This window comes from Ursus maritimus, unplaced genomic scaffold, assembly GCF_017311325.1.
Source record: "Ursus maritimus isolate PB19 unplaced genomic scaffold, ASM1731132v1 scaffold_13, whole genome shotgun sequence".
NCBI classification, from domain to species: domain Eukaryota; kingdom Metazoa; phylum Chordata; class Mammalia; order Carnivora; family Ursidae; genus Ursus; species Ursus maritimus.
The window spans coordinates 19,450,220-19,470,034 of record NW_024423675.1 but is presented as its reverse complement, the minus strand read 5'-3'; the positions used below and the strand labels follow the sequence as shown (position 1 = coordinate 19,470,034).

Genomic DNA, 19,815 nt, shown 5'->3' with positions numbered 1-19,815 from the left:
TCTACCTTCATAAGCCCCTTCATCAATTAGAAAATGCATTTGAGGGGTGCCTGGGTGGCTCAGTCAGCTAAGTGTCTGACTTCAGTTCAAGTCATGATCCCAGGGTCCTGGGATCAAGCCCCTCATCAAGCCCTGCCCCCCCCCCCCCGCCCTCCCACCACCCGGACCCAGCCCTATGCTCAGCAGGGAGTCTGCTTCTCCCTCTCTCTCTGACTTCCTCATCCCCCAGCTCATGTGCGTAGGCACACTCTCTCTCAAATAAATAAAATCTTCAAAAAACAAAAATGCATTTGAAAATATGTTTGTTTACATACATAAATAGTATTTTATGACTGGGTTGGTATAAAATATATATATAGATACAGGCTGAATTCATTATGATATAGTCATTTTTTTCTGCAAATTTTAAAAGAAATTAAAATATTTTCATGGGCCCCTGAAAGTATCATGGGCCCTAAGTACTGTGCCTACTACATACACCTAATGGGTGATTTGGCCCTGCTTGCTATTAATCCTCTGAGGATCTCCTTTGCACCACCAAATTGTCATCGCTTCCTAACCTTCTTAAATAGTCTTGCCAATGGTCTTCGTGTCACAGAAACAGATCGATCTTTTCTCTAAATGTTTTAAAATTTATATTTTTTAAGTTAAACGTCATGATTTTTATATGATACCAAGGAAATTCTGATGCCTCTCTATTCCTCATCTATATGACGAATATAACTGTTTTATAGAATTAAACGAATAACTATTTTATAGATATAAAAACACTTTGTAAACCATGCATCATTTTACAAAGGTTAGGTATTAACATACTTTTTAAAAAATTTAACTTCAATGCCCTAATCAAAAACTTAACTGTGCTAATTCAATTTTATTTAGTGATACTGTGATTAAGAGACTCATAACGAGAAAACAAGAGACGTGACCTTCACAGATTTATCACTGACTTTTGTTGTTGAAAACATAACTGTTAACTCAGTACTATTTTTAGAACTAAACAAGGCCCTTCTCTTTCTGCAACACATTGGTGTACTCAGTACACTTCTTTAGAGTAGAACATTTCTTCCCTATAAGCCTTTCTTCCGAAGACCTTTGTAGTTCTACAGTACAAAAGGTGATGGGATGCCTGTGTGGCTCAGTCAGTTAAGCATCTGCCTTCCCCCTAGGACTAGGGCTCTCTCCTCAGCGGGGAGCCTGCTTCTCCCTCTGCCTGCTGCTCCCCCTGCTTGTGCACTCTCTCTCTTTCTCTCTCTCTGACAAATAAATAAATAAAATCTTAAAAAAAAAAAAAAAGTGAATGCCAGGCTGTCTTAATATGACTGAAGGAGAAAGAAAGAAAGATTCCTCCTCCCCAGATGAATCAGTGTAACACCATTCCTGGTGAAAACTCTTCTTTCTCATCTATCATAAATCCAGACCATTGTTAGGTAAGTGCATCAAGTTGCTAAAGGAGACCTAGCATGCCTTATCTGGGATAAAGGCAACCTGGCTATCTTATCTTCCCACCAACGCAGGTTTTTAAACACGGAAGAAAAAGAAATAACTCGCTACCAATTTAAATGCATAATTTCAGAGAATCTTAAAACTATAAGAAGCTCTACAATTCAACTAGGACAGTTCCCTCACTTCATCACAAGTATGTTGTGAGGTTTAAATAAGATGTGTGACTCACCCAGGGCCCACTTCACAGTAGGCACAAAACAAATGTCAGCTTCCTAGCCTTTCAAAGTTCTCTGGGCCTTTATTCTAGGCAATCAGACACAAGAGTTTATGTACTCAGCTCCAGAAATATTACTCAAAAGCTCTGGGTGTAAAGGCCTATTTTTAAGCTTATATTCAGTGCTTGTGGATTTTTCTGTTTTCATTCCAATAATCAATTGCTCTTACGGTAAGCACTATAGAAAAGTCAACTATTACATTTCAGAACTACTGAAGAAAGCAAATAAAGACGAAGTAATTCTTAACCTAGAGTATCTATTATTATTATTATCATCATCATCATCATCATCATCCTCCTCCTCCTCCTCCTCCTCAAACACTGGGATACAGAAAAAGCATCATCACCATCATCATCATCATCATTAAACACTGGGATACAGAAAAAGCATAAGACATGGCATTTGCCTGCATGCCATATTTGCTCTCGTAAGAAATAAAGATCAGAAAATTACATATCACCAATTTAAATGCACAATTTCAGAGAATCCTAAAACTAGAAGAAACTGAAAGTTCAAGTAGGACCAACTCCCTCCTGTCATCACAAACAAGTTGTGAGGCTTAAGTAAGATGTGTTAATCACTTGTTTTTTTATATAACACTTTTTTAAAAACCCACAAACATCTTTAAAGACACTATTTTGTAATCATGGCATTATCGCCATCATGGTACAGGTGAAACGTAAATCCATGACTGTAAGATAGGAGTGGGCAAACTTTTCCTACAAAAGGATGAGTAATAAATATTTTAGACTTTGCAAGCCACATGTGATCTCTGTTGCCTTTTCTTTTTCTTTTTTAAAAGACCCTTTAAAAATATAAAAATCATTCTTTTCTCACCAGCCATACAAAAGCAGAGAGGCCAGATTTGCTCTGTGTGGGCCACAGTTTGCCAACTCCTAGACTAGACAGTAAAATAAAGTCATAAGAGGTAGTGTGTCAAATCAATTCATAAAACAATGATAAAATCAGGAACAGAATTTAAATCCTCACATGTCATTCAGAATACCATTCCACATCTATGAAAGTCTCTACCTTACCTGAAACTCATCAAAACATAAGAGACATGCTTCTTCACTAATTTCTTCAGCTATGGGAGCTATTGGATCATATGATTTAGCCATGAATCCTGGTTTCCTTTTTGGCAAACTCCGTTTAAGGCGGTGTATTCCTTTAATGGATGAAATTAAACACAAATCAAATCCTGTATTAATAGTACATTTTAAACAACTAGAATGTATCTTTTAAATCTCTAAATGAAACTGTAGTGTGATCATAAAAATTAAGTTTAAATGCCACATAAAATCAAGTGTGATTATTGAAAATTGGTTGCATTTTCCCCACCTCTAAATAAGTTGTTCACATCTTAATACATTCCCATGGTTGTAAAGACACTTTGTAGTCATTCCATTCCCACCCTTCAATCACTTCAGAGATGACAAAGTGATAGCCTAGATGACAAGATGGTAACTAGAAGGATCAACAGATCAATCTTACTGCTGAGGATTTCAGGGATGTGCGCAGAGGAGGTGATCCTGCCCTATGTCTAGCATACGTAATCAGGATGTTCCCTTATTTCTAGGCAGTCCCACTTCACTCCTTATATGTGTACTGAAAGCTGGAAGTATTAGAAGAAAAACACAATCTTCCTGCCCTGGTGAGGTTACAGTATAGCTGGTAGACAAATAATGCACAACTGAAATAATCTAGGAACACTGACAAAGCAATAAGGCAAACACACAAGTACATGAATGCCTACGTGCTAAGGTGACACAGAGGAAAGGACCTAATCAAGAACAACTTCTTGAAATAAGCGAGTTTTTTAACATTTCTTATTGATCCTTAGTAGAAAGAGAAAACACCTGATCTTCATATCATAACCTCTCTTCTCTTAATGGGAAGTACTGAATTTGTCTTTAGGACCAACTCTAAATACATCATGAGTTTTTTCAATATAGCACAAACAAATGAAACCAAATAAAACCTTACTTTAAGCAAACTAATTTTTTAAAAGATTCAAAGATTAAGAATTTTAAAAGATGATGAAAACTATTTTGTAGTGTTTGCCCACTTAAAAATCCCTTCTTTTATTTTTATTTTTATTTTTTTTAAAGATTTTATTTACTTATTCGACAGAGATAGAGACAACTAGCGAGAGAGGGAACACAAGCAGGGGGAGTGGGAGAGGAAGAAGCAGGCTCACAGCAGAGGAGCCTGATGTGGGGCTCGATCCCATAACGCCGGGATCACGCCCTGAGCCGAAGGCAGACGCTTAACCGCTGTGCCACCCAGGCGCCCCAAAAATCCCTTCTTTTAGACCATTTAACTTACTTTCATGAACATCTAGCATGAAACCATGAAAATGAACCCGTTTCTTCCTCTTCATCTCCACATAAGCATAAAACATGTCCATCACCATTGTTTTCCCTGTACCTTAAAAAAAAAAAAACAACACTATTAAACAGTATGTACTGATTGCTCTAATGATTGTTCATTAGCTTTGGGATAATGAAACCACACTCTTCTACTGGAAAGCTTAAGGCTATGTTCCTTTTTTTAAAAGGAGTGTTTATTTTTTATGTTAAACCAGCTAAAAATAAAATGTTGATATTGCTCTTTCCTGTGAAAATCATGTTATTAGGAAATACAACATTTAGTTAACATTACAGGGGCTATTTCCCCCAGAGAACTATGTAAATAAACTGGCAAGATCTGCAGATTATTCATTCTTCAGTTTCTCGTCCAAAAGACATCAATCTGAGGGGCGCCTGGGTGGCACAGTTGTTTAGCGCCTGCCTTCGGCTCAGGGCGTGATCCGGCGTTCCGGGATCGAGCCCCACGTCAGGCTCCTCCGCTAGGAGCCTGCTTCTTTCTCTCCCACTTCCCCTGCTTGTGTTCCCTCTCTCGCTGGCTGTCTCTCTCTCTGTCTAATAAATAAGTAAATAAATAAATCTTTAAAAAAAAAAAAAACAAAAGACATCAATCTGAATAAAATAACTTAATCAAGTAAATATTTATTGGGCCATAAGTGAGAGGAGTGGTCTTAGGCACTATGGGAAATTCAAAGATGAAAATAAAAAAAAAATAAAGTTTAGTATCTAACATAAATGCTGAAAACAAATAATAGATGTTGATTAGAACTAGAGAACTGCCAATTTTAACACTTTTTTTTTTGTAGGTTTTTCTTTATTTCTCCTTCCTATCCTACAGGATTTCCTTTATAAATGTTGATACTATGTTCTTTTTCTTTTAAGTTTTTTATTTTAATTACCATATAGGTAACATATAGTGTAATATTAGTCTCAGGTGTACAATATAGTGATTCAACACTGGCATACATCGCCCAGTGCTCATCACAATAAGTGCCCTCCTTAATTCCCATCATCTATTTCACCCATTCCCTCACCCACTGCCTCTCTGATAACCATCAGTTTGTTCTCAGTAGCTAAAAGTCTGTTTCTTGCTTTGTCTTTTCTTCCTTTGCTTGTTCCGTTTTAGCTTTTTAAGAAAGTGTTCTTGGGGCACGTGGGTGGCTCAGTCGTTAAGCATCTGCCTTCGGCTCAGGGCATGATCCCAGGACCCTGGGATCGAGCCCCGCATCAGGCTCCCTGCTCTGCTGGGAGCCTGCTTCCTCCTCTCCCACTTGTGTTCCTGCTCTTGCTGGCTGTCTCTCTCTCTGTCAAATAAATAAATAAAATCTTTAAAAAAAATAAAGTGTTCTTAATATGTAACACTTTCTTAAAAAGCTTGGAACATAAATCTTTCAAAATGAGGCCTACTTGAAGAAACTGAAACCGTTAACCCTTATAATTTAATTACCTAATTACCTATAATTTAATTACCTAATTTTCAACACTGGAACTTTTTTCTTTTTTTTTTTTTTTTAAGATTTTATTTATTTATTCGACAGAGACAGAGACAGCCAGCGAGAGAGGGAACACAAGCAGGGGGAGTGGAAGAGGAAGAAGCAGGCTCGCAGCAGAGGAGCCTGACGTGGGGCTCGATCCCATAACGCCGGGATCACGCCCTGAGCCGAAGGCAGACGCCCAACCGCTGTGCCACCCAGGCGTCCCAAACACTGGAACTTTTTTCAACACTGTGATTGCCTTAGTAATCAAAGAGTCACATTTAACAAATACATACAGTAAGTCTTATTCCCTCGAAGCAAGCCCAGAGCTCTGGGGACATTGGCAGGACTCAAGCTCAGGTCAGACCCAGCATTCCTCAGCAGGCCAGGCCAGGCCAGGGCACGCTGGTGCTGTCCCTCATCCTCACTGGTCCCTCCAGCACCACCCCACCACCGTGCCCATCCTCTCCTCGCAGGAGCTACAAGTATTCACAGGACATGAGACCTGAGTTTTAAATCTATTTGGCTTTCCTCCATTCCATATGACTTTGAGCCCATGCCATTTGAATCCCCAGAAAGTTTTCTGTATATGAAAATATAATTCACCAAACACATCCAGTCATTAATGAAGAAACCAATTTGATTTAAAAGTAATTTTTTTGCAAAAATATTTAGTATAATATTTCTTGATACAGTGAGTGGCAACAGATTTAAATCATTACATTTATGCAAAATATTAATAAAATTTTAAATTCTGCTGCAGGAAACACAGTATACTTACAGATCCAGAAAAAAGTCATGATCTAGCTAGCCAAAAATGTGAATAATATATATTTGAATGTAATCTTTGTACTTCTCTTTAAAAAACAGGCTTAAGATATAACAAGACCATCACATAAAAAACTTCTAGAGATAAAAGCAAAAAAAATCATAAAGAAAAAAATGGTTACATGAAATTTAACCTTCTGAATATCAAAATTACTATAAATAAAATTAATATCCTTATTTATTTAATCAATATACTGTTACTGGATATATGTGTGAGACCCTATTCTGGGTGATCAGGATCGGGTAGTAAATAAAACAGACAAAAATCCCTGCCTTCATGAAACTTGAAAGATTAACCTTACATATCTTTAAATATGAAGAACTCTTAGAAACTACAATGCTGTTTTGGGGTGTTTTTGTTTTTGTTTTTGTTTCTGGTCTGTCCTAAATCTCTTACTTTTGAAAACTTCTCTACTTAGCATGATTCTATGAGGGTATCAATCACAGGATAAGCCAATCAAAACACCCCATTATCATATCCACTGTGGTTGGCCCTGTAATGGGCACAGGACCCAGTTAGATCAGTGTTCTCTAGGGGCAGTTAATGTGTATTCTGAAAATGAGAAACATCTCTTCTCTTTTTAAAGGAGCAACCTAGAAAATTCCAGAAATCTTTTCTATAACAGCAAAAAATTATGACCAAGAATGAAGCCAATGACAAAACTATGAACAAGAATGAAGCCAAAAAGGAAAACAGGACCAAAATATGATGGAAAAGGGAAATGGAGGGACAGGGAGACAGATCCCAAAAATATCATTTAAGACATTAAATACAGATCTGCCCACAGGTGAATCAGACCATTACTCAACTTAATAATTAAACTAGCCATTAAATTGTCCCCCTGGTTCAGCTAATTCAACTGGCTTCTTTTTTTCACTACAACTGAAAGAATACTAAACAGGACAGATTTAACAGGGGAAAGAAAAAAAGATGATCAATGTACAAAAAATCATGAGTATAGAAATGACACAAAAATATAAATAGCTTTAAACACATTTTTAAAAGTTTAATTCTACCAGAAATAAAAGGAATACAAGTGAAAAACACCCATGATATACCATTTTTATGTTGGTGAAGATATAGGAAAACACGCACTCTAATATACTTCCGATGATAGTATAAAACCAACCCTCTGTAAGTCAGTTTGGCCATGTCAATCAAAAGGTGGCCGAGTATCTAAAAATACTTAGAACCAAAATCAATACTTAAAGATACTTTTGCTCCCTAAATTATTTCAAAGCTCAATGGAATCCCAATCAAAATCAATTTAGAAATAACTTGATGACATGATCCTAAAGTCAATCTCCTGATAAAAAATAAATAAATAAAGATCTATCAACAGAAAACTGATTAAGTAAATCATGGAACCGTCATATAATAAAATAGTATATACCCAGTAAAATGAATGAGGTAGATCAGTAGGTTCTGATATGACATGATATCTAAGACCCACAATTAACTAGAAGAAAATAAAATCCTTAACATTTGAATAAAATAAAAACACCCACACATTTAAAAATTCTCCTGAGTGACTAATTTCTTTAAAAACTGTCAAAAGGGGACACCTGGGTGGCTCAGTGGGTGAAGCATCTGCCTTCGGCTCAGGTCATGATCCCAGGGTCCTGGGATTGAGTCCCGCATCAGACTCCCAGGGAGCCTGCTTCTCCCTCTGCCTGCTGCTCTCCCTGCTTGTGCACACATGCGTGCTCTCTCTCTCTCTCTCTCTCACAAATACATGAAATCTTAAAAAAAATTAAAATGAAAAAATTAAAAGTGCCAAAAAATACTCTGAAACAAAATTAAGTAGCAAGTAATAGAGGCTGGGGGAGACAAGGAGGAAGAGAAACTATACCATAAAAATTTATTATGAAATTAGAGAAATTATATTTGAGTGGTACTGGATTTTTTAAAAAATCAACTAAACCAATTAAACAGACCTAAGGATATATAATAACAGTGTATATGAAAAAAAGTTAAAGACAAATACTCAGCCATTTGCAAAAAATAAAACTAGATTCCTACACACATTTCAGACCAAAATTAATTCCAGATGAATCCAAGGTGCTAAAAAATATGAAAAACCTGGAAGATAATATGCATGAACATTTATATCACCTTGGAGTAAGAAAAGCTTAGCAATGTGTATCAAGAAAATTAAAACTTTTGAGAGACCATGTGAGAGTAACTGTTTCCAGACTTGCTATCCCAACATAAACTAGAAAACTGGATGAAATATATAAAGCTAATATTTTCAGACACTGGAAAATAAAAATATAAGACTCTGATCCCTGACAGAAGGAAAAAACAAGATGAGCCGTATATCACTGCAGCTTTCGGCTTGGAGGCACCCTCCAGACTGCTGCACAGAAAGGAGGAATCCAAGCAAAACACCTAGGACAGGCTGAGTTGGGTTAAAAGAGATCAGAATTATGGGAGTCCAACACCAGTGCAATTTGCAAGGCAAAGTGCCAGGGAGGAGGAAGCTATCTGTGAAAGACCTGCAGAATCACCATGTGGGTACTCTTAAGTCTTTGGCTGAATACTAGCTACTCATGTGTAGGGTGATACTTCATGATGTGAGGCAAAGGATGGCCACCAGGAAACTGTAAAATGAACAATTTCAGAGATGCTGAACTCATACAACAATTTGAATGAATCTCTAAGAAATTACGATGAGTGGCGGGGGGGGAGCCAATCTCAAAAGGTTAGGTACTTTTCCACTTATATAACATTTTTGAAATGACAGAATTTTAGAAACGGAGAACAGCTTGGTGGTTGCCAGGACTTAGAAATGGAGGGTGAGTAGGTACAATTACAAAATTATGAGCAACATGAGGGACTTGTGGTGATAGAATTGTTCAGTATCTTGACTGTGGCGGTAAATACATCAACCTACTCAGGTGATAAACTGTACAGAACTAAATACAGAGACATAAATACAAGTAAAACAAGAAAGTTGAATAAGATCGATGAATTGTATCAATGTCATTCTGTCTGTGATATTTATACTCTGGTTTTGCAAAATGTTACCTTTGGGGGGAATGAGTAAAGCGTACACAGATATCTCCGTATTACTTCTTACAAGTGTGAATCTATAATTATCTCAATAAAAATTTCAATTAAAAAAATACTTCAGGGGTGCCTGGGTGGTTCAGTCGGTTAAGCACGCTACTCTAGATCTCAGCTCAGGTCTTGATCTCAGGGTCATGAGTTCAAGCACCATGTTGGACTCCATGCCCAGCATGGAAACTACTTTTAAAAAAATACTTCAAATGAATCAAGCTGGCATGTAAGTAACTTAACTCCCTATGAAAATAAAATGCAATATATAAAAACCATATAATCAATTCCTTTGAAAAAATGTTTGACGAAAGTCAGCACACATTATCAAATCTCTTGGCAGACTAGGAAAAGAAGCATACTTTTCAAACTCATAAAGGACAAATACAAAAAGAAACCTACAATGAAAAGATGTTCAACATCAGTAATCATTTGAGAAATGCAAATCAAAACTACGAGATACCACTTCAACACCCATTAGGATGGCTATTATTTTTTTAGGAAGAAAACAATAAAAATTGGTAAGAATGTGGAAAAATGGGGACCCCTGTGCATTGCTGGTGGGAATATAAAATGGTGCAGCTTCTGTGGAAAACAGTGTGGCAGTTGCTTAAAAAATTAAACACAGACCATATGATCCACCAACTCCACTTCTGGGTATATACACAAAAGAACTGAAAGCAGAGATTCAAACAAATATAGCGGTATTATTCACAACAGTCAAAAGATGGAAATAACCCAAACACCCATCAACAGATGAATAGATAAAAATTGGAAACATATGCTAGAATATTATTCAGCCTTAAAAAGTAATGGAATTCTGACACATTCTACAACATAAATGAACCCTGAAGAAACTATGGTGGGTGAGATAAGCAAGACACAAAAATTTAAATAATATAGGATTCCACCATATATAAGATACCTAGAGTAGTCACAGGGACAGAAAACTGAATGGTGGTTGCCAGGGCCTGGGAGGGAGGGGCATATGGAATGAGGAATTATTGTTTATAGGTATAGAGTTTCAATTTGGGAAGATGAAAATGTTATGGAGATGGACGGTGTGATGGTTGTAAAACAGTGTCAATGTACTTACTGCCACTGAACTTGACAAGTATAAGTGGTTAAAATGGTAAATTTTCTTATGTATATTTTGCCACATTAAGAAAAATGAATACATTTTAAAAATTACCCTACAATTAACGTCATACTTACTAGTGAAAGACTGAACACTTCTCCCCTAAAATTTCACACAAGGCAAGGACATTCACTCTCACTACTTCTATTCAGCCTTATACTGGAGTTCCTAGCTACTGCAATAAGGCAAGAAAAAGAACCAGAAGACATACAAATTGTGAAGGAAAAATCGTCTTCATTTGCAACAGGATGATTGTATACATAAAAACTCCTAAAGAATCTATCGAATAACCTCTAGAGTTTATAACTGAATGTAGCCAGGTCACAAAAAAATCAATTGATTCTATACACTAGCAGCAATCAGTTGGAAACTAAAATTTTAAAACACAATACCATTTTGCAGTGGCACCAGAAAACATAAAATACATAGGAATAAATTTATCAAAACATATGGCAGAACTCTACATTACAACCTACAAAACAGCACTGAGAGAAATTAAAGATCTTTAAAAATGAAGAAACATAACATGCCCATAGATTGGAAGATTCAATCTTCACCAAAAAATCAGTATTTATCAAAAATATCAATATTTTAAGTTATCAATTCTTTCCAAATTGATCTATAGATTCAATGTAATCCCAATCAAAGTCCCAGGAGGATTTTTTTTTAAACAAATTAACGAGCCAGTTCTAAAATGTATGTAGAAATGCAAAGGTCACAGAATAGCCAAAACAATGAAAAAGGCAGAGATGGAAGACTCCTATTACACCACAGGGATGCATCAGCAAAATCCAAGTTGTAGGAAATCCTACAGGACAAATTAGTTTATATATGTGTGTGTGTATATATATATATGTAACAGTGTGATTTTTGCTGATGCATCTCTGTGGTATGATGTCACACACACACACACACACACACACACACACACAGAAAGAGACTAAAGACTTAATAATTAATATCACATTGAAAACAGAAACATTTATGACATAATTAGAAATCTGAATAACTGAATATTTAATGAAATTTAAAATAATGTTAATTTCTGAGTGTGAAAATGGTATATACTTAAATTTCTTATTTTGTTTTCTCTTATTTCTACCAACATCTACTTTTTTTTTACTTCTAACAGAGACTAGTAGATATACCCAAGTAATTATTAATATTTGACTTTCCTCAACACCAAACAGTGCTTAGAGAGAATATGAGGGAAACGTTAAGTTCACAACACTACCAAAAAAGGGAGGAAAAAGGTAACAAAGATCTTTCTAAAATGTAAAACTCCTTCCATGTGGCTATGGTAAGCACCATTAGATTCGGTATGGTGGGCAAGAGGCTGTGTGTGGTAGAATTTCAGAGATGACAAAAGATTTCTCTGCCCCAAATCACCAAGTAGTCAGCTAGAGCGCTACAGTTCTATTTCACATAACAAGTTTCAGTGAAATTCTCTTAGAAGGCTCTTTATATTTTTTTAAATTTTTTTAAAGATTTATTCATTTATCTGAGAGAGAAAGAGAACAAGCACAAGGTGGGGGGGGGGGCAGAGGGAGAGGGAGAAGCAGGATCCCCACTGAGCAGGGAGCCTGACGTGGGGCCTCCATCCCAGGACCCTGAGATCACGACCTGAGCGGAAAGCAGATTAACCGGCTGAGCCACCCAAGGGCCCCTATAAGATTCTTTTTAGATGCAAATGTTCTGGTGAGGTAACCTACTCATCCAATGGAATCCATTAAAATTTTAGCAAGTAGTTCAGAATAGTTTAGATAAGAAACAGCTTAGAAGTAATTCAGACATTTAGCTAGAAGGCAGATCCTGGGATAATATGAGTACAATCAGTTTAGTTTAACTAGTAGAGAAAGCTGTGTCCTATGGAAGGGCCAGCATGAGAAATCCTAATGCCCAAAAAGATGAAACAGCAGGAACAAACCCTAGCACACCAACATGTAGTAATGGATACTAGAGACACTAGACCACTGTTTTTCAAACTGTCTCTACAACCAGAATTATTTTTTCATAGACTAGAACAGAATAGAAAATATCCAAACATATCACACGTAGTAAGTTTTCTTTCATAAAACTATTTTTCAGGTATGTGTGTGCACATGTACACACACATACATATGTAGGTCAGAATGTAAAAATATTTGTTATTGTGGGTCATGTTCAAAAATATTTCAGAGCCATCGCAAGGGTCTATAAGCTTTGGGTGAGCAAAGGCTGTCTCTGCTTTTATTCACCATTACATCTGCACAAACACCACACTGCCTGGTACACAGCAAATGTTCAATAAACTTTGTGAAGTGAATGCAAGAATGAGGACAGATTTTAAAATAATGTGGGGAAGAAACCAACACTAAATTTTACCTACTTCACAATTTTGTTTTGGTCTCTATAGTACCCTAAATAAATCTTGTGTTTTTCTCAAGAGATTTTTACTAGAGGAATAATTTATAAAACCTAAAGCTCTTCTAACTTTCAAGTCTATATAACTATGAAGCCAAAAATGACTACTTGAATGTCCCCTCCCAGTGCTGCCCTTTTCACAGCCAACCACCCTGCTGAAGGAGCTGGAAGTGCTGTCCTCCATCACCCGAGCCCAGAATTTTACCAGGAGGTAGCAGAAAAGGGACTAACCAACAAAAATGTACTTTGATCCTCTCCAAATGTACAGGAGGAATCATTAACCCTGCCATCACCACTGCTAGTCAGGAGGCGAAACCTTACAATCTTGTTGTAAGAAAGACAACTATACTGGAACACCTGGGTGGCTCAGTCTGTTAAGCATCTGCCTTCGGCTCAGGTTATGATCCCAGGGTTCTGGGATCCAGTTCCTTATCGCATCAGGCTCCTTGCTCAGCGGGAGCCTGCTCCCTCCCTCTGCCTGCCACCCCCACCCCCAGCTTGTGCACACGCACTCTCTATCCCCCCTCTGACAAATACTAAAATCTTAAAAAAAAAAGGGGGGGGGAGCCAACAATAGGGTAAGAACGAAGCTACAAAACACTCCCACTGCTGCGTTTGGCTTCCGCATGAGATATGCTAAGCATTTTATTAATGAAAACATTTCAAGGTTGAATCATGATGATAAGGTCTCTAGTTTACATAACTCTACTGGGGCTCCCTGGATTGAGGGTCCATCTGAGTCAATCATCTCAACACAAGCAGAGTGGAGTGTTCATGACAGAGCCTAAGGCAAGTACAGGAATAAGGAGCGGACGGGGGTGCTATGAAACAGACATCTTTCCCACTGAGTCTCTTCAAAATTGAACACCTGTTTCCCAAGTCTAAAAAAGGAAAATAGTAAGGAAAAGGAGCTTGTGAGAGCATTCTGAGGTTATTCTCCCAGACAGATAGCAGCCACCCCCTAGCCCCCAGCAAAATGAGAATCTAATTTTACTACCTGTTTTGTAAGTGTTCTAAACTAAACTGAGTACAGCCATCAAAATGTTCATTTCCCTTCCTACTGCAGAATTCCTTTTTCTTCCCCTCTAGCATTGTAAAGATGTTTTTAACCAAATGCTGCCACGTACCCAGCTCTGTGAACAGCCATAGATGTTACCATATCCTAATTCTTTCAAGCACTCAGATGAATTACAGTTATCATACCTTCCTTCAATTTATTAGCATATGACTGTGTTTTCCAAACTAAAATCTATTAACTTTTATAGGTTTAGGGTATTATTGTTGTTTTTTTAAGTCCTTTTGCAGAAGTGGAAACAGTTGTGTTTTATTAACCATCTCCATTTATGGTTAAGTGGTTGAGGTAACAGGAGAAACAAAGATGTTGATTTTAGCAATGACTAAACATGAAAATGAAGGTACAGGAAGTAAATGTTCTCCAAAGAGGCAAAGAATGAGAGAGGACAACAGAATGAGAGGTGTTAGCAGTACCCAAAGGTGTGGATACATGAAACTGCTCAAGCACCTGGTATAAATTCCTTTCTAAATAAGAACTAAGCAAAAAAAAAAAAGAAGAAGAAGAAGAAGAAGAAGAAGAAGAAGAAGAAGAAGAAGAAGAAGAAGAAGAAGAAGGAACACCGTTCTCAAAAATACCAATTAGCCAATGAACTAAGAAAAAGAACAGCTTGAGCTTTTCTTTTTTTTTTTTAAGATTTTATTTATTTATTTGCCAGAGAGAGAAACAGCCAGTGAGAGAGGGAACACAAGCAGGGGGAGTGGGAGAGGAAGAAGCAGGCTCCCAGTGGAGCAGGGAGCCCAATGCGAGGCGAGGCTCGAGGCTCGATGTGGAGCTGGATCCCAGGACCCCAGAATCACACCCCCCAGCCGAAGGCAGATGCCTAACTAACGACTGAGCCACCCAGGCACCCCAGCTTGAGCTTCTTTGACAGTTTTCAAATCTGTAAGCTCGAAGAACATAAAGATAAAGGGCAAGCTCTCTCATTCACTTGTTTATGAACTCACCAATTCTTTTTATCGGATTTGCTAAATCGTTTAAAACAGGCATTCAAAAACAAATAAGAAGAGGGAGGACCCAGGAAGGAACAGTTGGATCTTTAAGGCACTAATAACTACTTATTCAGCTCCTATTATTTTTCTTGTCCCAAAATTCTTACTAAGATAAGGACCTTTGCCACCACGTCCTCATAACGCAAATTTCTTATGGCTATGGGGGAGCCTAAGCTTTATCAGTTGAGGAGCAAAACTGACTTTGCTATATGTAAATGTGCATTTTGAGAGGCCAATATAAGAAATGATTGATAAGCAATAAGACCAAATAAAGTAAGAGTCACCTTCATGACATCGGTGAAGGTGGGTAAATAGGGAGAGATTTAGAATTAGGAGAGAAGAATTTGTTTGAAGGAAACTGAAGCCAAAAAAAAAAGACCAAGAATGAAATCAGAAAAGAAGCACGACATTCACTGATTCGGAAAATCTAAAAAGTAAGCAATAGCTCATAAGGTTTCTAAGAAAAGGTGAGTCTCTGTGCCCAATATAAGGATGGTGGAGACCAAGGAAATGTAACCACTCATTCATTAAGAATACCCACTAATAACTAAATTAAATATAATAATAACTAAATTGAGGACAACCGTTTAGATTATGAGTAAAAATATTAGTGGAAATTAACAGTAAAAAAGAGCAGCTTATTTTTTTAATTATTAGCTGAGTCAAATAGCATTGAGCAGTGAGATTCTGATTTATCTAATAACCTATTTATTGATGATTACCTTCCCCTGAGATCAACTCAATTTATACACTAAACAATGTCTGCACCCTACCATGCTAACTAATCCTGCTTTAAACTACAGTTGTACCCTATGAGAAGTAAAAATGAAAACTAAGATAACTGCCCTCCTCTCCCCACAACCCCCCCCCCCCATTTTACTTTGCCACATCCTATTTCCTAACTGGTAGTGGACTGAGGGGTGGAAATGGAAATATGCCTGAATGAACGCTGGGAACCTCCTGTTTGGACCACTCAAAATTTACCTTAACACACTTACCAACATCTCCATAAACATACAGTCCCCTTGGAGGTTTGCTCCTTGAAAAAAGCTGCAAATTAAAAACAAATTATAAATCTCTAACATGGAAATAATTAAATATCGTCATACACATAGTGTTCCTAACTGTCAAATACAGGACTAAAATGGGCTATGTACACAGTAAGTACAAAAAATTTGATGTAAAAGGCTACGAACCCCAACTTACATTTTAATATAGGAGGCAGAAATCATAGTAGCCCAGAGCAAGGGCTTTGAAGTCACACAACTTGAGTTTACATCCCCTACATCATTTAGGAACTATGTAATCTTCCCCCTCTTTCCTAAATGGGCTTCCCAAACAATAATTGCCTAGCTCATTCCCAGCAAGCAAGAGATCAGGAGAATTTTCCTAGAGACACTGAAGAGTCTCCAGAAAAAAAAAAAAAAAAAAGAAAACAAACAAACAAAAACCTGAAGGTACTTATGTGTGGACTTGTCCCAAAGAAACAACTGGTCCCTGTTAGATCACCTTACGTAAAGCACACCAGTCAACCAACCTCTTATGATAAAGCCTTCAATTGGCTTGTTAGTATCTGAAAAGATTATAAAATGAACTGACACACAAGAATCAGTAGAAACTTAAAAAGGAAAACATCCAAGATGAAAGTTGGAGACCAGAACAAGGTACAGAGGGGATAAAAACTGAGAGGAAACAGAGGCACCTGTGTGGCTCAGTCAGTTAAGCATCCACCTCTCGATCTCAGCTCAGGTCATGATCTCAGGGTCTGGGATCGAGCCCCACGTGGGGCTCCACAATCAGTACAGAGTCTGCTTGTCCCTCTCCCTCTGCTCCTCTCCCCACCCTTGCTCATGCACATGCACTCTCTCTCTCCCTCCCTCTCAAATAAATAAATAAATCTTTTAAAAATAAAACTGTAATCAATATAATTAATATGCTGGGGAAAATAAGAGAAGCTGTTAAAACTGTAAAGCAAGAACAAAACGCAATTTTGAAAAAGGAACATCAAGAACAAAAGAAAATTTTGAAATTTAAAATATGGTAGCAAGGGGATGCCTGGCTGGCAGTCAGTAGAGCATGTGACTCTTGATCTCAGGGTTATGAGTTCAAGCCCCATGTTGAGTGTAGAGATTACCTAAAAATAAAAAAATATTTCAAAAAATATGGTAGCAGAAATAAAATTTCAGAAAAAGGATTAGGAGACAAGCTTGAGGAAATATCTCAAAAAATACAACAAATGAACATCAACAAGAATAGATGGAAAATATAAAAAAATTACTGGATTAATTCATCAGGAGGTACAATATCTGACCAAAAAGGAATTCCAGAAAGAGGAAATAGAAGAAAAAAGAGAGGAGGAAGTTATCTAAGAAATAATGCAGATTTTTCTCAAATCTGAAGGACTTGATTTCTAGATTGGGAGGAAAGAGTAAGTACCTACCGCAGGAAGGGAAGTAAAACCTATACCAAGTCACAATCCTGAAATTTCAGATACCAGGGATATAAAGAACATCCTACAAATGTCCAAGGTGGCCTTTGGGGAGGATAACAAAGGGGTAGGGGAACAGGTCACAAACAACAGATAAAGACTTGAATAAGATTTGAGGGACAATGATTTCCAACCTAATCCATCCAATGTATCCAACAAGTATGAAAATGGACAACTGGCATTCCGTACATACAAGGTCTTAAAAACACCCTCCCCCAACAGAATAGGAACACCTCGCTCCAGGAAAGACACAGGATCCTGGGAAGGAAGCCCTGGTAAGAGAAGGGTTGCTCCAGAAGCCCAGAAGCACAAGCAGATCAAGAAAGCAATCAAGTCCAGACCGAAACAGGAAGATGGAGGGCTCCAAGGAAGAAACAAAAGGGAACTTCTCTTTGCCTGATATTATTATCAACCCAAATAACCATCCTAAATTTTGTTCCACTTAGAAGAGTCATCTTCAAACTCTGCAACAGCTCCTAGACACCTGTGTAAAAGCCAAGGTAAGCCAGGGCAGAGAGAATTCAGAGAGGGTCAAAGCAGAAAGAAGTGAATGCTATGCCACTTAGTACAAACCAGAGCAGTCAGGATTTTGGCAGAGAACATTCTCAAAGGCTTTGATATAATCTAGTACATAATGCTTTTGTTTTTTAATCTGTGGGTTCACTCCAACATACCTCAGAAACCTCTCTAGCTTTCCTGCTCCCCTTAGCTTTCTCTGTGAACCCAGCCCGACTCCAGCACGCCCCTTCCAGAAGAACCTTCCCCGTGGTTTAGGCAAAAGGACCTTCTTTGCTTTGATTCTGCCAGCTGGATGCCTTCCCTGTGTTCCTCTGCACATTAACTCTCCGTCTATTCTTAAATCTCCACGGAAAACAGATTCTACTCCTGCCAAAACCTCTTAATTTGTTTTGTTTTACAATCTTATATGAGCCATTCTTGCACACTGGTTATTCTATTTTCAACTTGCCAGAAAAAAGCATTATGCTCTTAAATAATTTTAGAACAGCTTCAAATTGGAAAACTTGCATAGAACCTCATAATCTCTAAGTATATTCTATGTATTAGAAATCTTTTGAAAGCAACATTCTGTATTCTGTGAAGTGTCAGAGCAATTCATAATTCTTTACAACACATTTTGCAGGAACAGTACCGGGTCTACTCTAGTACTATTCACATGATATCATCAATCTACGCTAAATAAATGAAGTTCGAGGCAAAAATTTAACAAAGATTGGGAAAAAAGATGACATGGCGAGAACTCAAATCAATGCTGCCCCAAAAAATAGCATTTGGTTCAATCTTCTGTTTTACTTACGTAAACACAACATATTTTGAAAAGAACATTTTAGCAAATATATTACACTAGATATTACATACATATTTTCTAATTCTATAACTATAATTATAATATATAACTATAATTTGTTAGATACCGTCTACCTAAACAATATATACTCCAATTATTTTCACTTTGAGAGGTAAGCTAATTTTCTTCTAATATATTTTCAGTCTACCAAAAATTACTGAAATTATTTCAAGGGATTTAAAAGTCTGTATTTTAGGGGGGAAATCAGAATTGAGTGACTAACAGGAAGGCTATAAAATGATCTTAAAGAAGTTTTAAAATTCTGTATTCATAGTAGTGAATTCAGGGAAGGTAAGGTTCACAGTTTTCTTCAAAATGACTAACCCACATCATTTACATGCTCCTAATTTACATTTTCTCACAATTTACCCTCTTTTTCAGTTCCATTAAATTTTCTTTCTTAATGTTTCAATTTCTAACATTTGTTCTTAGGCCTCAGAAAATTCCACCCTGGTATCATTCCTCGGTGCTAACACTCTCCATTTGCTTCTCCCCCACTGTCTTCTCCCTCCTGCTCTGCACCCCAGGAGGGCTACCCTTGCTGGCTGGCTGCTAACTGGCCTCAGCCCCTGGGACACACTACTTGCAGGAGATGGAAGCGGGGAGCAGAAAAAAACCGGGCCATTCCTTCCTGCTCCCTCCCTGCCTCGGGGATGTGTCTCTGGCAGAGCTGTATCCCTCCAGGACCATCAGTCAGGCCTCATGCCACAGCTCCAGCCCACTCCAGGCTCCCCCTTCAGCCCTCTCCCCCTTGTTTGCTGTCTTAAGCCTGCCCTGCCCATGACTAAGTCATCTTGATTCAGTCTTTATTTGAAACATCTGCTGTGAACAGTTTCTTGCCAAGGCTCTGATGCACACCCTACCCTTAAAATGCACACACTTAACACTAGACAAAGGCTTGA

General features: G+C 37.6%; 1 protein-coding gene across 4 annotated transcripts in view; it reads right to left on the bottom strand.

The window, feature by feature from the left end:
* The window catches only part of AFG1L (AFG1 like ATPase), a 214,795-nt gene that overhangs the window by 132,718 nt on the left and 62,262 nt on the right, over positions 1-19,815 (bottom strand). For 3 of the 4 annotated variants that reach the window (XM_040627601.1, XM_008704964.2, XM_008704963.2), the window contains exons 3-5: positions 16,058-16,109; positions 4,050-4,151; positions 2,759-2,889 (exon numbers count right to left, since the gene is read on the bottom strand). In XM_040627601.1, coding sequence (XP_040483535.1) covers positions 2,759-2,889; positions 4,050-4,151; positions 16,058-16,109 — 285 coding nt within the window. The remainder of the gene's footprint in view (positions 1-2,758; positions 2,890-4,049; positions 4,152-16,057; positions 16,110-19,815) is intronic. The other variant, XM_040627600.1, reaches the window with a different exon arrangement.